This window comes from Canis aureus, chromosome X, assembly GCF_053574225.1.
Source record: "Canis aureus isolate CA01 chromosome X, VMU_Caureus_v.1.0, whole genome shotgun sequence".
NCBI lineage: Eukaryota > Metazoa > Chordata > Mammalia > Carnivora > Canidae > Canis > Canis aureus.
This window is the reverse complement of record NC_135649.1, coordinates 93,545,555-93,563,997: the sequence shown is the minus strand read 5'-3', so window position 1 is coordinate 93,563,997 and position 18,443 is coordinate 93,545,555. Positions and strand designations below refer to the sequence as shown.

At 38.2% G+C, this 18,443-nt stretch overlaps 1 protein-coding gene across 5 annotated transcripts in view; it reads left to right on the top strand.

The window, feature by feature from the left end:
* Positions 1–672: 672 nt before the first annotated feature.
* The window catches only part of CFAP47 (cilia and flagella associated protein 47), a 513,403-nt gene continuing 495,632 nt past the window's right edge, over positions 673–18,443 (top strand). For 2 of the 5 annotated variants that reach the window (XM_077887395.1, XM_077887396.1), the window contains exons 1-3: positions 684–961; positions 5,318–5,469; positions 12,249–12,364. In XM_077887395.1, coding sequence (XP_077743521.1) covers positions 767–961; positions 5,318–5,469; positions 12,249–12,364 — 463 coding nt within the window. In that variant the 5' untranslated portion in view covers positions 684–766. Of the gene's footprint in view, positions 962–5,317; positions 5,470–12,248; positions 12,365–18,443 lie in introns of all 5 variants that reach the window. The other 3 variants (XR_013374395.1, XR_013374394.1, XM_077887394.1) reach the window with 3 other exon arrangements.

The following is an 18,443-nucleotide window of genomic DNA, read 5'->3' as shown; positions in this document are numbered from 1 at the left end:
GGTTCTGGGATCCAGCCCCGCTTGGGGCTCCCCACAGGGAGCCTGCTTCTCCCTCTGCCAATGTCTCGGCCTCTCTGCGTGGGTCTCTCATGAATGAATAAATAAAATCTTTTAAAAGTCCCCCCAAACCTAGAGTGGTTAACAAAACTTGTAAAGCTTCTGTACTCAGTATGTGTTCCCTGGACCTGCCGCGTTGGAATCACCTGGAACCTTGTTACAAATAGAGATTCTTAGGTCCTGCCCCAGATCTGCTGAAACAAAATCTGCATTTTAACAAAACACCCAGAGGACTGCTCTTACAGTTTGAGTTACGATAGCCTAAAGGCCGAGGAGCGGGACACCCAGGGGGCCTGACTCTGCTTCCATTGAATTCCTCTGTTCCTGTTACATTTTGCCGCTTTAAGAGGCTCGGTGGGCACATCACTTCCACTGCTCTTCAAGCGTTGTCCTGAGAGAGGTCCAGGAAAACGCCCACCCCCAGGGCCGTCTTAAAATTCTGTCAGGCCCTGAGAAAGTGAGATGGCTCTGGGATTTGGGCTGTCCTAGAACGTTTCCAGCTTCTCTGGTGACAGCTGCATCCCCGCGTTCTCTCCCCGACGCCCGCGTTCTCCTTTCGCGAAAGCGACTCGCAAAGTTGAGGCGGCACCGGGGGTGGGGGTGGAGCTGGGCGAGCGCGCGGCGTCCGTCGGTTGCCTAGCGACGGCGTCCGCGCGGGCCCTCGGCAGGTCGAGTCAGCTGCCGTTTGCGGGTCACCCAGGGGGCCACCATGGAGGCCGAGAGGGGCTCCCTGGTCCCCCAGGACGGGGAGGCTCTAAAGAAGGAGGTGCAGCTGCGGGTGACCCCCTCGGAGGTGAAGTTCCTGGACGCGCTGGCCGGGAGGGTGTACCGCCTCCCAGTTACTGTGCACAATCTCGGCGGTTCCAACCAGAAAATCCGGTTTCAGGAGCCCCTCAAGCCGCAGGTAACACACTGGGGGGTGCTGGAGCAGGACCTCAGGAGAGTGGGGGCTCCGAGAACGCCTCCCCACCTGGGCCCGGGGGGGGGGGGCGCCGCTTTGTCCGAGAGAGGCCGTCCGGCTGCTGCGGGAGTGGGGGCAGGATTGACCTTCCCCGGAGCGAGCGGCGATCTAGGTCTCGGTGCTGACGTGTGCTATAGCCTTTTTGTTTTGCTTTGCCTTGTTTTGTGAGTGTTGTGGTTTGGGGAGACAGGGCGAGGAAAAGTCGACCTGGAACCTCCCAAGTTCATCCTTCTGGGTTTGGAAAGAAGGGAGGGGGGTCCCGTGTCTGGGTCCCAACAGCGCAGAATTCATGCTTACACACTGCAGAGTCACATCCACAAAATGCTCTATTAACCACCCTTTGAACCATGAAGCGCCTGAGATACTCTAGGAGAGTGGAAAGGTTTATTATTCCGTAGTCTAACAAACATTTGTTGAACACCTACTATGTAATAGGCAGTAGGTGTGAGGAATATAACATGAACACAGCCCTACCCTCAGAGGACTTAGAAACTGGGGGAGGGGGGTGTCAGTACAGGTCATCAGCAAAATTAATGTTCTGAGACGCTGTCCCCATCTTCTGATTTCATAGTGGACAGAATTCCATCTTGGGGCGCCTGCGTGGCCGAGTCAGTTAAGGTTCTGCCTTCGGCTCGAGTTAGGATCCCGGGATCCTGGGATAGAGCCCCCTCTGCCCTCCTTCCCCCACCCCCCACGCTCTTTCCCTCTCTATCTCAAATAAATAAATAAAATCTTAAATCATTAAATCAGTACAGTGGTCACTCCCATGGTGTGATTATTCCAGGTACTTAAGGGAACATTCTAGAGTGGTGGAAATATTCTACGATTTGACACAAATGGTGGCTACATGGGTGTGTTTATATAAAAATTCATCAAACTTTACCTTCGAGATTTGTGTATTAGGTAAATCGTACGTCAAATTTTTTAAGTGTAGAAAGTAGAACATGAAAGGCCTTTTTCTTGCTGTTCTAATCACTACTATACATTTTCCTATGTGTATACAAACAAATATGTCATTTTAACCAAAAAATCATAGATACCTTTCTATTTCTGTACCTATAAGTCCAGCTGCATTCAATACTATTTATCATTAGGAATGTTCCACTAAAAAATCAACATATTTATCACTTACATGTCAAAAATTCTTATCCTTTCCTATATCAAGTCTCCTGATAACAGGTGATCATAGTAAACATTCACTCATACACATGATCTAAAATAAGAGTGAGATTGAGATACGATTTTTTTTTATTATTATCTATTTGAGAAAGCACACGCAGGGAGGAGAGGTAGAAGCTGGCTCCCCGCAGAGCAGGGAGCCCCACGCAGATCAGGGAGCTACACTGCAGAATTGGGTCTCGGATCCCACAATCATGATCTGAACCGAAGGCAGATGCTTAACTGACTGAACCCCCCAGGCCCCCCTAGACTCCTTTTTCTTTTGACCCATGTTTTCATTCCCACCTCCTGCAAGAATCACCCTTTTCCAAAGCTCACCCATCTTTGAGGGTCTAAGTGAGTTCTCTTTTACTCTCTAAATCTTATCATATTATCTCCAAATTATTTCTTCTTTACTGGATACCAGTTGAATTAATAAACATTTATTATAGTTTGGACTTGGGTCCCCATGACGTCTAGTAATGTTAGTTTTACCTCAGTGGTGCCTCCTACCATTAGCTCCTAGGTAGGGATGGTGCCTTATACACCTTTGTGTTCAGCTCAGAGGACTCAGCAACTTGTAGTTTGACCAGGAGCACATGCTGCTGAAGCCCTGGTTTTCCCTTTTTTTTTTTTTTTAATTTTTAAAAATTATTTATTTGAAACGATTTTATTTTAGAGTGAGCATGAGCAGGGGAGGGGCAGAGGGCAAAGAAGAAGCAGACTCCCCACTGAGCAGGAAGCCCCACATGGGGCTCCATCCCAGCACCCCAGGATCATGACCCAAGCTGAAAGCAGACAGTTAATGGGCCTAGCAACCCAGGCTCCCCGTCCTGGTTTTTCTTCTTGAAGATACAGCTTCTTTAAAGATAGTCACACCCGATTTGTGTACTTCTAACACTCAAGGCTTATGCAGGGAATAATTGATCGCTTGTCTTCTTGCTGTTATGTAATTGCAGGGGGTTTGAGAGTTGGACTGTGATGGTTTTAAGGTATCAGAAGTTTGCTGGAAATATGAAGCTTTCAGACTGTTCAACAAAATCACTCCACTGCCCTATGTCCTTCATTGCTGGAAAGTACTCCTTAGACTCAGCCTGGCATTTTGAAAAGCTCTGAATAATTAATTTCAACAGACCTCCCTTGTTACTGATTGAAGCTCTTTGCCCAGCAAGGGTAGCTTATTAGTTGCCTGCTGGGAGACTATTTTGCTTGTTCTTTTTTTTTTTTTTTTTAAGATTCTATTTATTTGAGAGAGAGAAAGCATGAGCAGGGGAATGGGCAGAGTGAGAGGGAAAGCAGACTCCCCGCTGAGCAGGGAGCCTTACTGAGCCAGCCAGGTGCCCCTATTTTGCTTATTCTTTTCTCTGTTTGCATCTGAGATATTCTTGCCCCCATAGGGAGCACCTTACTTGCTCATCTTTCACAACCATTCTCTAAACCTAGGCCAAGTACACTCCTTTCTGGCCCATAATAATCATGTTTTTTTCATGGATTTCCATTACTTATGTCTCATTTACCCATAAGACACTTAATTAGTCCTTGGCTTGTATTATTTAACTTTCTAGGGGTATATAGTCTACTTCCTTAAGGAGATTATATATTCAGGAGAGGGACTCTTTCTAGTTGTGGGGAAAGAGCTTACACTTTAGAGTCAGATAGATGTGTGATTTGAATCTTCACTGTCAGAGTGACATTAGACATTAATTAACTTCTACAAGTCCCAGTTTGCTCCTCTATATTCTGGGACCCTTAACATCAGCCTTATAGGACTGCAGAACTATATGGTGTGAGATATGAGATGGAGAATGCTTGACCTTGGGCAGCCCTGGTGGCTCAGCGGTTTAGCGTCGCCTTCAGTCAGGGCCTGATCCTGGAGACCGGGGATCGAGTCCCACGTCAGGCTCCCTGCATGGAGCCTGCTTCTCCCTCTGCCTGTGCCTCTGCCTCTCTGTCTCTCATGAATAAGTAAATAAATTTTTAAAAAAAATGCTTGACTTATTGAGAGTCCAACACATAGTAGTTCTTCTCTTTCTCCCTTCATATTTTTCCTAGAGTCTAGCAAATGGTTTACAAGAATGAAAGTGTTGGAGAAAATAAGGAATAAAACCTTTTATTCTATTCAGTTTTTGTTTTTGTTTTTGTTTTTGTTTTTAATGCATGAGAGACACAGAGAGAGGCAGAGACATAGGCAGAGAGAGAAGCAAGACCCTGGGATCATGACCTGAGCCAAAGGCATATGCTCAACCACTGAGCCACCTAGGTGCCCTATTCATTTTTTATATTTCCTCCAGATTATGGATTCTAAATCCCCATGGAAAAACTATATAAAATGCTATATGGGGGTGTCTGGGAGGCTCAGTTGGTTAACTGTCTGCCTTCAGCTCAGGTCGTGATCCTGGAATTGCAGGACTGAGCACTCCCCATGGGACTCCCTGCTCAGCAGGGAGTCTGCTTCTCCCTCCCCCTCTGCCTTTACCCCTAGTCCTGCTCTCTCTCTCAAATAAATAAAATCTTTAAAAAATGCTATATGTATATGTGTATACATACATATGTATATATGTAAGCATGTGTGTGTTATGTATATATAGATGTTTGAGCAACATTTTTGTTAGATTGCTCTCCCTTTTTTCTCTATTTAAGTACCTCAGACTTCGAAAGGAGTCTATATGAGCATTTACATGATTCTCATCTGACTGCATTGTCAGTTTCAGTCCATGTACTGCTTTTTTTTTTTTTTAAGAGTTTTTATTTATTTATTCATGAGACAGAGAGAGAGGCAGAGAAATAGGCAGAGGGAGAAGCAGGCTTCTTGCAGGGAGCCCAATACGGGACTCGATTCCCGGACTGGGATCATGCCTTGAGCCAAAGGCAGACACTCAACCGCTGAGCCACCCAGGTGTCCCTCAGTCCATGTTCTGTTAAAAGCATATCTGCAGGATCTAGAATCTGACACATTCATATATGGTAATTAAGTCTTTGCCTTTAGGGAAGGAATATTGTCTGTGTATTGACCTAACTCTTGACCTAACTCATTGACCTAACTCTTGAAATAATGTATACTTCTAACTGCTGTTGCTCACATTATTTCCGTATTAGGAGTTAAGATGTTTCATTTGATTTTTTTTTTTCCTTCCACTAAAGTTCAAATTGATGTTGACCAAACTGGATAAAGCACTTGCTTCTGGACTTCAGATGACAGCGATGGTGGAATACCATCCAGATAAAGATGAAGACACTTTTGACCAGCTACTTATTTCAATAGGAAATAAAACAATAGAGATCCCTCTAATTGGGTATGTATTCTCCATATTTTATGCTGACGTTTTTAGCATTCTTCAAATGAAAATAAGGGTCAAAGTAATATTTTGTATTTTCTCTGGACAATAGGGCTTGTTGTGTCCATAGTTTCCTTACAGCCAAACTTAAAGGACAAATTTTTAAGAAACTGTGGTGTTTAAAACAAATGGAGGACTGGTTTTCTGGTATTTTTAATTTTTAAAAAATTTTTATTTAAAGATTTATTTATTTTACAGAGAGAGAGAGTGAGTGAGCGAGCACGGGGGTGGAGAAAGGCATAGGGAGAAGGAGAGAGAGAATCTCCAGCAGACTCTCTGCTGAGCCCACAACTGGGCTCAATACCATGACTCTGATATAACCTGAGCCAAAATCAAGAGCCACTCAACCAATTGAGCCACCCAGGCACCTCTATTTACTTATTTAGTTTAGAGAGAGCTATTTACTTATTTAGTTTAGAGAGAGAGAGCTAGGGCACATGCAAGCAGGGTAGGGGCAGAGGGAGAGAGAGGGAGAGAATATCCAGCAGACTTCCTGCTGAGCATGGAGCCTTTCCTGCGAGGCTCAATACCATGACCCTGAGATCATGACCTGAGCCTAAATCAAGATTCCAACAACACATGGAGACACCCAGGTACCCCAAGCTTTCTGGTATTTTTAAATAAAAACATTCAATAATTGCATGTATTCTGTTTTTTCCCCTTGGCTCACATCCTATTTTATTTCTACCGTGTTTTTTGGTACCTTTGATGGCAAAACTTATTAAATAAAGCTCTATTACTGTCTTTACAGTCTCACATTCTACTCTCACTTCAAAACCCCAGACAGGTTGTCTTCCTGAGCTTTCCAGTGAATTACCTCTTGCGTGTTGCCAATCTGTTGGTAATTCCTGTCTTTACCTTACTCCATTTCTCAGCAGCATTTGACACTATTAACCATTATTGCCTTCTTGTGCCACTTTATTCTCTTGACTTCCCTGATACTATACTTTTTCAATGGCTGCTCCTTCTCATCTTACTTTTCTTTGTTTTATTGAAATGCAATTGACACAAAGCATTGTACAAGTTTAAGTTAGCATGTTGGTGTGATATATTTATATATTGCAATATGATTACCAATCTAAGGAGAGCTAATACCCCTATCACATTACATAGTCACCATTTCTTTTTTGTGGTGGGAGCAATTAAGATCTAATCTCCTTGTAACATTGAAGTTTATAATACGATGTTGTTGACTATAATCACTATGTTGCACATTAGCTCTCCAGGACTTATTTATCTACTAGTTCCCTATTTGTATCCTTGCCCAACATCTCCCCAATTTCCCCACGCCCTAGGCTCTGGTAACCACCATTCTACTCTCTATTTTTATGATGACTATATTCTTAAATGGATTGTGAACTTGTATCCATAATTTAATTTAATTATTGCCATGATTACTTCACTAAATTTTAAATAATGCAGATGTTTGACTTAAAAAAATCTAAATTGTGCTCTTTTGAGATTGGTTGAAAAATGTGGACTGATATAATGAATATAACACAGAAGTAAGTACAGTTGACCCTTAAGCAATGTAGGAGTTAGATCTGCCAACCCTCGTGCAGTTGAAAATCCGTGTATTAACATTTGACTCTCCCTACTAATAGCCTACTGTTGACTAGAAGTCTTATTGATAACAGTCAGTTAACACATATTGTGTATGTTATATGTCTTATATACTGTAATTTTACAATAAAATAAGCTAGAGAAAAAATTTTAAGAAAATCATAATGAAGAGAAAATGCATTTATAGTACTGTATTATAAAAAAATCTGCATGTAAGTGCACTGAGTTCAAACCTGTGTTGTCTGAGGATCAACTGTAACTGATTTGGAGATTAACTTTGATACAAATTATTTATTTGACCAGGAAATTGACATTTTCATTTTACGTTGAAAAAAGCGTACTTTTGTTCATCATAAAATTACCTGTTAAGACTAGTGTGAAAAATTGTATTTTTTATTCATATTCATACACATATGAAGCCACCTCTCCCTTAGCAAAATGTGATTCCATAGATATTCTTCTTTTGTGTCTATTTGTCTAACACCAGCAGAATTAATATTGGAATATTAGTATTAATATTTCTATTAGACATGCCTTTTTATCATTTCCCTTGCATTTTAAAAATTTTTATAAAGTGGGATCCCTGGGTGGCGCAGTGGTTTAGCGCCTGCCTTTGGCCCAGGGCGCGATCCTGGAGACCCGGGATCGAATCCCACATCGGGCTCCCGGTGCATGGAGCCTGCTTCTCCCTCTGCCTGTGTCTCTGCCTCTCTCTCTCTCTCTGACTATCATAAATAAATAAAAATTAAAAAAAAAATTAAAAAAAAAAAAATTTTTATAAAGTAAATTTAGACCTGCAGTTATGTGGTTCTCTATGTTTTTGAGAAGTTCTGATTAAGCACAGCACTGCATTCTATAAAGAAATCAAACAGTTGACACATGATAGTAAATGGATAAGCTATTAGCCTATTACAAATACTCAATTTACTTTATAAAAAAAGATTTTATTAGAGAGAGATACAGAGATAGTGACAGAGATAGCAAGAGAGACCACAAGCGGCTTGATCCCAGGACCCTGGGAACATGTCCTGAGCCGAAGGCAGACACTTAACTGACTGAGCCATCCAGGCACCCCCTTAATTTACCTTTTACAATTTATTTTAACTACTGCCATTTTTGGTTCATTCTGCACATTGATATAACTATGAGTTGCACTTAGATTTGTTTTTGTACTGTATATAGAGAGAAGAGTTGAAGATACTTCTTCCTTTGAAAACAGGAATTTTGTCTTATCCCCATAATGTATGCCCTCTCTTATCAGAGGTCAGCTGCTTATCACATTTGCAAAATAAAGACAACGCTGCTCTCTTAAAGTATGATGGAAGGGGCTGAAGGAAGATGTGTATGTGTGTATGTATCTGTGCGTGTTAACTTTTTAAGTTCTGTACAATTCTATTACGTGTTTAGGGTTTTGTATCCACCACCATAGTCAAGATATTCAGCTGTTCCAATACCATAAAGATCTCTCCTGTTAACTTTTTAATAACCACATCCACCTCCATTCTGCTTCATACCTATCCCCACACTGTGGAAACCACTGTTCTGTCTTCCATCTCTAAAATTTTGTCATGCAAAATTGTTATTTATTTTTTTAGAAGATGTTATTTATTTATTCATGAGAGACACAGGGAGAGAGGCAGAGACATAAGCAGAAGGAAAAGCAGGCTCCCTGCAGGGAGTCCGATGTGGGGCTCCATCCCACAGGACCGTGGGATCATGACCTGAGCCAAAGGCAGATGCTTAACCACTGAGCCACCCAGATGCCCCACGAAATATGTTATATAGCCTTTTGAGATTGATTTTTTTTTTCACTCAGCAAAATTCCCTGGAGATTCAACAAAGTTTTTGTTTATATCAATAGTTTGCTTCTTTTTATTGTTGAGTATTATTCCATGGTATGTGTATACCACAGTTTGTTGAACCATTGACCTGTTAAAGAATGTCAGGCTGATTCCAGTTTCTGGCTATTATAAATAAGGCTGATATGAACATTCTTTGCTTGCCTCTTGCACCATTTCTAGAGTTTATAGTTCTGTACAACTCAGTACAAGGAAACCAGAAGTTTGTATTATCTGTACTTTAGCAGAAATGATGTAATCAATGATTTTGAGCACTTTTTTAGAATGTATCCCTAAAAACTACATCCCTCTTGCACATTTAAAAATGTCTAAAGCTTTCCGGTATGAGCTTGAATAGTTGCAAAGATGTAATTGCTTGTACATAATAAATGTTACTATAAGATAATTATATGCTTTTTTCAAATATATCCAGTAAAGTGGAAATACCATAATAATTTGTTAACAGTTGAAAAATTTACCTCATTTTCCCCCTCAGTTTTGTACTTCCATTGCATCTCTACCATAGCATCATATCCTAATGTGTTACATTTTTATACTTAAAAGATTTTTGCTGATCACCAATAAACTATGTTTTAAATTTGTATATGATATATGCATATGTATATTTGTATATGTACATATGAATATGTGTAGCCAGTATGTATACAGATATGTATATAAATAGATTTACTGTAATCATAAATCTATACTTTTTTGTAAAAAATTCTTATGAATTATATTAATGTAAATTTATTTTTTATTTATTTTATAAAGATTTATTTATTTATTTGAGAGTGTAAGAGAGGGAGGGGGAACACAAGCCAGGGGGAGAGGAAGAGGGAGAGGGAGAAGCAGACTCGCTGCTGAGCAGGGAGCCTGACATGGGACTATCCCAGGACCCTGGGATCATGACTTGAACTGAAAGCAGATGCTTAACCTACTGAGCTATCCAGACATGCAATATAAATTTAACTTACCAAGTTTGATACTTAATTTTTTTCCTTTTTTAAAATTGAGATATAATTGATATATAACATTGTATAAGTTTAAGCTGTATCTACTGTTGATTTCATACATTTATATGTTGCAATGTCATTACTAGTGTGGAGTTAGCTAACACCTCCACCACATCACATATTTATCATTTCATTTTGTAGTGAGAATGTTTAAGATCTCGTCTCTTAGCAACTTTCAAATACATAATGCAGTGTTGTTAACTGTAACCACAAAGCTGGGCATTGGATCCTCAAAACCAATTCATCTTCTAGTTTGTATTTTTTGACCAACATCTCACCAATTTTCTCACCCCCAGGCCCTAGTAACTACTATTCTCCTGTCTCTTAACATAAATTCTCTGTTAACATAAGAAGAAAATATTATTGAAAATACTTTTTTTTAATCAAATAGAAGAGAAACCAAGAGGAAAGCCAGAATAACTGTTACATATTACAATCTCTGACTAGTGTGTGTGTGTTTGTGTGTGTGTATATGTATACATATGTATATATATGTATATGCGTGTGTGTGTGTGTGTGTGAGAGTAGACTCTTAAGAAAATATTCTTAAGGGTGCCTGGGTGGCTCAGTTGGTTAAGCATCTGCCTTCCGCTCAGGTTATGATCCCAGGGTCCTAGGACTGATCCCCACATCTGGCTCCCTGCTCTGTGGGGAGTCTGCTTCTCTCCTTCTGCCTCTTCCCGGGCTTGTGCCCTCACTTGCTCTCTCTCTCTCTTTCTCTCTCTCTCTCTCTGTCTCAAATAACTAAATAAAATCTTAAAAAGAACTGTTCTTTTTTTAAAAGATTTTATTTATTTATTCATGAGAGACAGAGAGAGAGAGAGAGAAAGAGAGAGGAAAGGAGAGAGAGAGAGAGAGAGGCAGAGGGGCAGAGGGAGAAGCAGGCTCCAGGCAGGGAGCCTGACGTAGGACTCGATCCCAGGTCTCCAGGATCAGGCCCTGGGCTGAAGGCGGCCCTAAACCGCTGAGCCACCCGGGCAGCCCCCCAGAATTATTTTTAAGACACTTCTCTGTATCCAACTAGAGAAATAGTTTGAAAAAATGTTCAGCTTCATATATTGTTTGTGTAATGAGTTCCTCCTTTAGATCCTGTAAACTCTTTATTAATGCAATTAAGTACACTAGGGTCATTGATCTTTCCTTTTCCTATTACAAAATTACAATGTCTTTATGAGAAGAACATGGTATCCCTTAAAGAAGCAGCATATGCAGGACAGTCCTGGCTGATCTCTGGAATGTCTGTACATATTTAATAATACACAAGCACTCACATATAAACATATATGCCAGAAGGAAGACCCAGTGCATAAAGCAGCATTTGTAAATATTTTGTTCAGGTATTTTCATTTATATATTGTGTGTGTATGTGTGTCTGTATTTATATCTTGGAGGTTGTATCCTATGTGGAGTAAATTACTTAAATCATGTGTCTGGTATGTAAGGACTCAGTAAAGATCAGTTATTACTCTATTAATTATTGGTGCTGTTATCCTTAGGTTTGTAAGGGTAATGCATTCCAAATCTAATAGAATAGATTCATGGCTAAGGTCACCAATATTATATCTAAATAATTTCTTGGGTAAGTCATTGAGACTTTTGAAGTCTTTGGCTTTTCATCTGTAACATAGCCATAATAATATTTACTACCCTTTCACAAAACTTTTAGTATCAAACAGGATAATATATTTAATGATGTTTATAAATTATGAATTAGCCATATACAAAAAATATATATCCTTATGAGACATGCATATAGGATTATAATGGATTTTTAAAAGGTGTATGAAATATATGGTATAGATGTGCTACAGTGAGCCCTTTAAGTTAGAGACACAGGTGAATAATCAATCGTATCTCTTTGTGCTTAAACCTTGCTTTAGTCTCCAAATGGCATTTTATAGCATAGTGCCTTCTTTTATTTCATCAGATTTGGCATCATCCAAACTGCTTTGTTAAGATCAATTCCATCCTTTTTGAGGAGGGCCTAAAGAGTGTATTATAGGTTTAGGTGGAGATTCCAAGAATGCTTGGAGCAACAAAACTACTGAGATATGTGGGTAGCCTATCAAGGTGAGTACTTAAGAGGGTAACCATGTTCTTAGATGCATAAAGTCTGATTTCTTTGTTAAAATGCATCTCATTATCTTGTTTTCATGTCTATTTACAGTTCTCTTTACTGATAAATATGCCATCAACAGACGTGTAAGGAAACATAAGTGTCTTACAAGGAATTAATAAAGGTGTCTATGTATGTCCCCCTGTGGATTTAAGTATGAGGGTATAATTGTTAATTATAGTGTCCACTTTTCTCTTCCTCTAGGTTGATTCCATCCTGTCAATTGGAAATCGAGTCAGAAGTTAATTTTGGCACATTGGTTGCTGATAGTAAAGTATATTGTAAAGAGATTAATATCGTTAACCATGGCAGAGTTCCAGGTATATCTTTCTGTTATATAAATTAACTTCCACTTTTGGAAGAAAGTTGGTATTATTTAAAATGTATACTTTGTATAATTAATGGGCTCTCTGATTCATTCCTCACTCCCCACCAAAAGTTGTCTGTCATTTGAAATAGCTCAAAACTGAAGGCCCTTAAATAGAATGGCTGTAAAAGACTGATAGATAATAATGCAGGAAAGATGAATCTGTCTCCTTATGATTCTGATTAATAGCCTGACTCCCAGGTGACTGGTGATTTCCCTGCAGACAGAAGGCAGGATATGTGTTATGGAATGACATAGTTCTCAGAGTGAGCCATCAGAGATAGAATCAGGGCACAGTGCCTTACTAGCTGTGTGATCTGGGGCAAGTTATCTTTTAGGATGTTGAACTTGATATTTCTCATTTATATACTGTGGTTAATAAAATTAACTCTTTTTAATTATGTATGAACTTATGGTTGTAATATGGTACTTGACTCATCAGCACTCAATAAATATTTGTTCTTTTTCTCTATCATATTCAACTTTGAATTTACATGATGGTCTCTAGAAAGATCTTGCTAACTTTTTGTTGAAAGAGTAAATGCTTTTTTCCAGACTGGATTGTTTCTAGAGATTTTTACTGTGACCTAAGAGTTTCCATAAAGGTGTGTATGTCTGTATGTGTGTGTGTTCATGCATACTCTTCATTGATGATATACAGTATATAATAAAATTGCTTATACCTTCATTGACCTAATTGGATGGTCAGCATCTGGGCTGGCAAGGCTTCCATTTCTGCTGAGCTGACATGAGGACTAGATCCACATAGGGAGGGCATTTTTTTCTGAGACTGTTTCTCAGATACATAAAACTGGTCTTAATTCTAAGCCTGTTACACTAAGTGGGGATATTCTTTGGGGCTGCTTGATTGAGCAGTGGGAATTATTAAGACAAAGACAGTTTGTCACTGTATTGATTTCTTCCTGAGGTTAAACAAATAAAACTGATAATTGTTCTTCCCTGAATGTTGCTCATTTCAACTTTCCATGCTTTGTTTTTTAAATGATTAAATTTCTGATGCCTGTGGAATTGTAGAATATTAGACTCGTTTGTGGTCTGACTCCAGTGTTAAGGATGGGATGTCTCATGTTTAGTAATTATGGACTGTATGGTCCTTTAGACTCTCTGTTTTTTAGAGCAGTGGTATGTAATTGAGAGAATTTTATTTTTATTATTTATTTTCCAAAAATCTCTCTTAACTGTTGTGCATTCTAAACCCTTCAAAGTTTTGATCATATCCTCTCCTTATTGTAAAATGTCACCAAACTGTACAGCTTTATTACATATAAAAGCTCTCTGTAAGTAACAAGTATATGTGATTTTAATTTTAAATGAATATTCAGTATTATTGTACTTAATAAAATAAAGTAAATAAAATTAAGCCTCAGATCTAGACCCATACATTTTAGGAAAAGTAACCACACTGGCTTTTAGTGTTATATTAATATTTTGTGTGTTCACAGGATTTGTAGTAAATACTACAGTTTGTAAATTGTAATTGAGTACCAAGAAATGTTAATTATTACCTTACAAAGTAAACCAAATTATTATCAATGGAATATATTTTCTTAGTGTTGACTTTGTTTCTCCTTCTTTGAATTGAACAATATTATTTTTTTCCACCATAAGCAAAATTGATATTATGTTTTATATTCACAGTAGCAAGTGTCTGTAAGGTGTCATAAAGTCCTTATTATCTACAAGCACAGTATATAAATATTCATGAGAATAATAATGTATTTTCATGAGGAAAAACACTTATGCAGAAAATAGATTTAGCACCCAAAGATGATTTTAATAAAAATTTTTAAAAAGATTTTATGTGACAAATATTTTATAGTTTTAGAGTCAAAGATCAAATGTTTATAAATTTATATGCATGCTTAAGAGGACATTAAAAAGCCACACTCAGCAGATTCATGGTATGTATAGCTTTGTTTTTCTCTCTGGTGGTGACAGAAGGGTTGTTAGTTGATCTATGTAACAGCTTCATGATTTTTTATTTTAATAGCCCATTATGGAGTAATTATCCATGGATTTAGCCAAATATTGTTGAATACATTTTGCTTTCTCACCCTCTATGTTTCCTGAATTTACTCCTTACTGTGCAAAGTAGTGCTTGTCTTTTCATTTTGAAGACATGGTTTTGTCTTTAAGATAAGTCTCTACTCTTAGTACCTTCTGAGCTGGTGAACTCCATGTTCTGTTTTATGATTTTATTGTTTCTCAGTTTTTATCTTTTAAAGAACATCACGGAAAAAGCATTATTATTTTAGCATGCCTGGAACTGCAATCATTTCCCTTTTTCCCTCGGTAACCTTGAATATCTGAGACGACTTTTTCTACTACAGCGTTATAATGTAGAACAGTCTTTAAAGTCTCTCGTGAGATCTTCACACACCATTTCTGTGTTTGAACAGCTACCTTAGAACTCATCAACCTTTAGGTTTTCTTGGGTTATTTTGTCCAAGATAATATGTCCTTTCTCTTGCTCTTAATGCCTACTCTCCCCCTTTCCCTGATCATCAGCATCATCTCACTACTTCACAGTCTAGAAAAGCCTATCATCATCTATAAACCAGGAAGTTTGCTAAATTGGACCAAGTCCTGGGACTGGTGCTTGGGATCCTCCTTAACTACTCAGAGAAACACTCATTACTTATTCTCAATGTGTATTTTTTGTTTTCTTAGAAACTGATGTCATGGAATCTCAATACACATTTCTTGCATAATACAATCCTGGGCAACAGTAGACATTCAATAAACCTTTGTGTAATTGATTTGGTTCAGTGATCTCTCAGAGTTTCAGTAAAGAATCATTAGTTGAATAAAAAAAATTCTAAAAATAATTTGACCAGGATATTACAAAATAAAAAAAATGATTTGTCATTTTAGTACATAACAATAAAAGCATTAAGCTTTCAATGAAAGCTGATTGAACTTAGAAGTAACCTGTTTAATCCCATATGGACATTCTGAAGAGTCTCCAAAGCAGTTGTCTGGAGACATATGAAGACTGGTATATCCTCAGAATGCTTAGACCCAAGGAAACTTGAAAAAAAAATAACCTTGGGTTTGTGACTCTTGATTTTTCAGTAGCAGCTTATAAAACTACAGACTGTTTGCCTTGGCTTGGTATTACAAATGCTTTTATTTGTTGTTTTGTTCTGTTTTATTTTTGTTTTTAGTTTCAGAGGTAGAGTTTAGTGATTCATCAGTTGCAAAGAACACTCAGTGCTCATTACATCAAGTGCCCTCCTTAATGCCCATCACCCAATTACCCCTTCCCCCCACCTCCCCTCGAGCGAACCTCAGTTTGTTTCCTAAAGTTCGGCGTCCATTATGGTCTGCATGGAATTTAAGAAACAAAACAGATGAACATAGGGGAAGGGAAGGACAAAATAAAATATTACAAATACTTTTACATGAATACTTCATAGTTTCTAAAAGAATTTTGGAAGAATAAAGACAAGGTAACAATGTATATACTTCATCACCCAATGCCTGAGCTGCTTCTCTAGGGAAAGTAGAGCAACTCAGACACAAAAAACATAGAGGTTTGTGTAGAGGACCTATCATCCCATCCACAACTATGTGTAGACTCACATACCATGTGCTCTCCTAAGTCTCATTAGTGAACAAGACTAAGCATTTATTTTACATGACTTAATGAGCAACATTTGACACAGGTGGTCACTGGTGTTGTCTTGAAAAAAAAAAAAAAAAAAGCCAAAAGTTCGACTTCTTTGACTCCTCAATGGCTTATATAAAATAGTGGCTCAGGTTCCAGAGTGAGGTCTTCCAGGACTCAAATCCTTATATTTACTGGCTGGGAAGCCCCAGGCAAGGAATTTACACTTCTCGAACATCTATTGTAGAGATAAACATAGTGCCTGCCTCTTCTAATTGTAATGATGATTAATAAGATGCTTAGCACACTCTCTGATACATATTAAGTGTTCAGTAAATATTTAGTATTGATGTGAGAATTATTCATTTCTACCACCTTCCTCCTCTTCAATTCTCTTTTGTGGATTGTTATCCCTTTTTGAGGGGTTGCTTAAATGTGAGCATTTCTTAGAATCTGCATGGATGTGCATGGACACAAACACACACATGCACGTTTCCTGAGTCAGCACATTCCCCCTAGGTAATCACTGCCATTCCTGTTCCTTCACTGAGGTCTATACAATCCTCTTCATTTCCTTCAGGTTTCTCAAACTTCACATGTCTAAAACTAAGCTCCTCACCTTTTCCCCAAAACTTTTCCTTTTCTCTTTTTCATTAAACATCACTACCATGTATTTGGGCAAGTCAGAAACTGGGCAAAATCCTTGACCTCTTCCTTTTTTACACCTCCTACCCCCTTAGTCAGTTATTAAATCCTGTCTATTCAATTTCCTAATTATGTCAGTAATCCTCTTTCCTCTGTCCTGTTGCCACTTTTCTACAACGGGCCAACATCTTCTTTTGCTTAGTAAGTATACTAACTGAAATTATTTCTCTGAAGTCCCTTATCTCCTAGTTCATTCTCCAAACATCAGCCAGTGTCATATCTAAAAAGAAATGAAAATTTGATGACAAAAATTCCTTCTGTAACATCCTTCCTTCAATGGCACTCTTCCCTTAGTATGATGTCCTTGCTTCTGTTGTTAGTGATTTAAAAATAAAAGTCAAATATTTCACTATTACTAGTGGCAATAAAGTTGTATAAGACACAGTAATATTTGTTTAGCCACTGTTTTAATATATTTGGAAGATTGAACTATGTTCTTTTGGTTTGAGGGTTGTTCCTAAATAAATTTTTGAAATATTCCCTTAAATTCTTTTGTCAAATTATATCAAAATGATTACAATATAGGAACTATCTCACTGACTCAGCCTTAACTGTGACTCACATAATTTTCCTTTTCTGAAGAACTGAGTCAGTAACATTTATTTGAATTTTTGTTTTATAACAGGAAAAAAACTTTTTTTTTTTTTTAGGAAAAAACTCTTGAATATGTTCTTAGTACTTCCCTAAAATGATCAGAAGAACGAATTTCGTTACTGTTTGACTTTTCCATCAGATCATCTCTGTACTTTAAAAAGTTTTTTGCCTTTTTATACTTTCAACACTTTTATTATGCTAATATTTTATTTTCCAGAATGAAATTCGTAATTTTGGAAAATTTCATCAAATGTGATTTAGAATTGGTGAGCTAGAATTTGCAAAGTTTATGTTGGCAGGATGCTCATTTGTATTTATTTCGCATAATGATATTAAGGAAATTTGTGGCTGGCTACTTCCATTTGTTGGACACATCTTGAGCACCACATGGTGCTAGGCACTGTGTAGGGTGCTAGGACCACAGAGATGAGGAAGACATAATGTGTGAGCTCAAGGATTTCATGCAGTGACTAAACATGACCATAAATTGTGAACCATATCTGCTTTCAGAATAAGACATTTTCTAAGGCTCCTTCTCATATGCTCTTTGATTCTATTTTTTAAAAAAAGACTAATTTAGAGATCTAGAGAGAGAGAGAGAGAGCAAATATGGAGGAAGGGGTAGAGGGAGAGGGGAAGATAGTCTTTAGGCAGACTTTATGCTGACTGAGGAGTCTAGTGCGGGGTTCAATCTCAAGATCTGAGCTGAAATCAAGAGTCAAACACTTAACTGACTGTGGCACCCATGTGCCCCATGCTATTTGATTCTAGAAACCCATTCCTTTTGCCCTTTCCCTATGTGAACTGCATTAATTCATTTATCAGTAAGTGACAGGGCTCCTGACTGGCTCAGTTGGTAGAGCAGGTGACTCTTGATCTTGAGGTTGAGTTCTAGCCCTACATTGGATGTAGAGATTACTTAAATAAATAAATAAATAAATAAATAAATAAATAAATCTTTTAAAAAGTGGCAATGTCCATAAGTGTGAGCTCTTTGGTCAGAAACATCCAAGTGAAAGTCCTAGCTCTATTAATTTCTAACTGTGGCAGTCAGCTATTGCTATGTAACAAACCACCCCACAATTTTGTGTCTTAGAAAGGC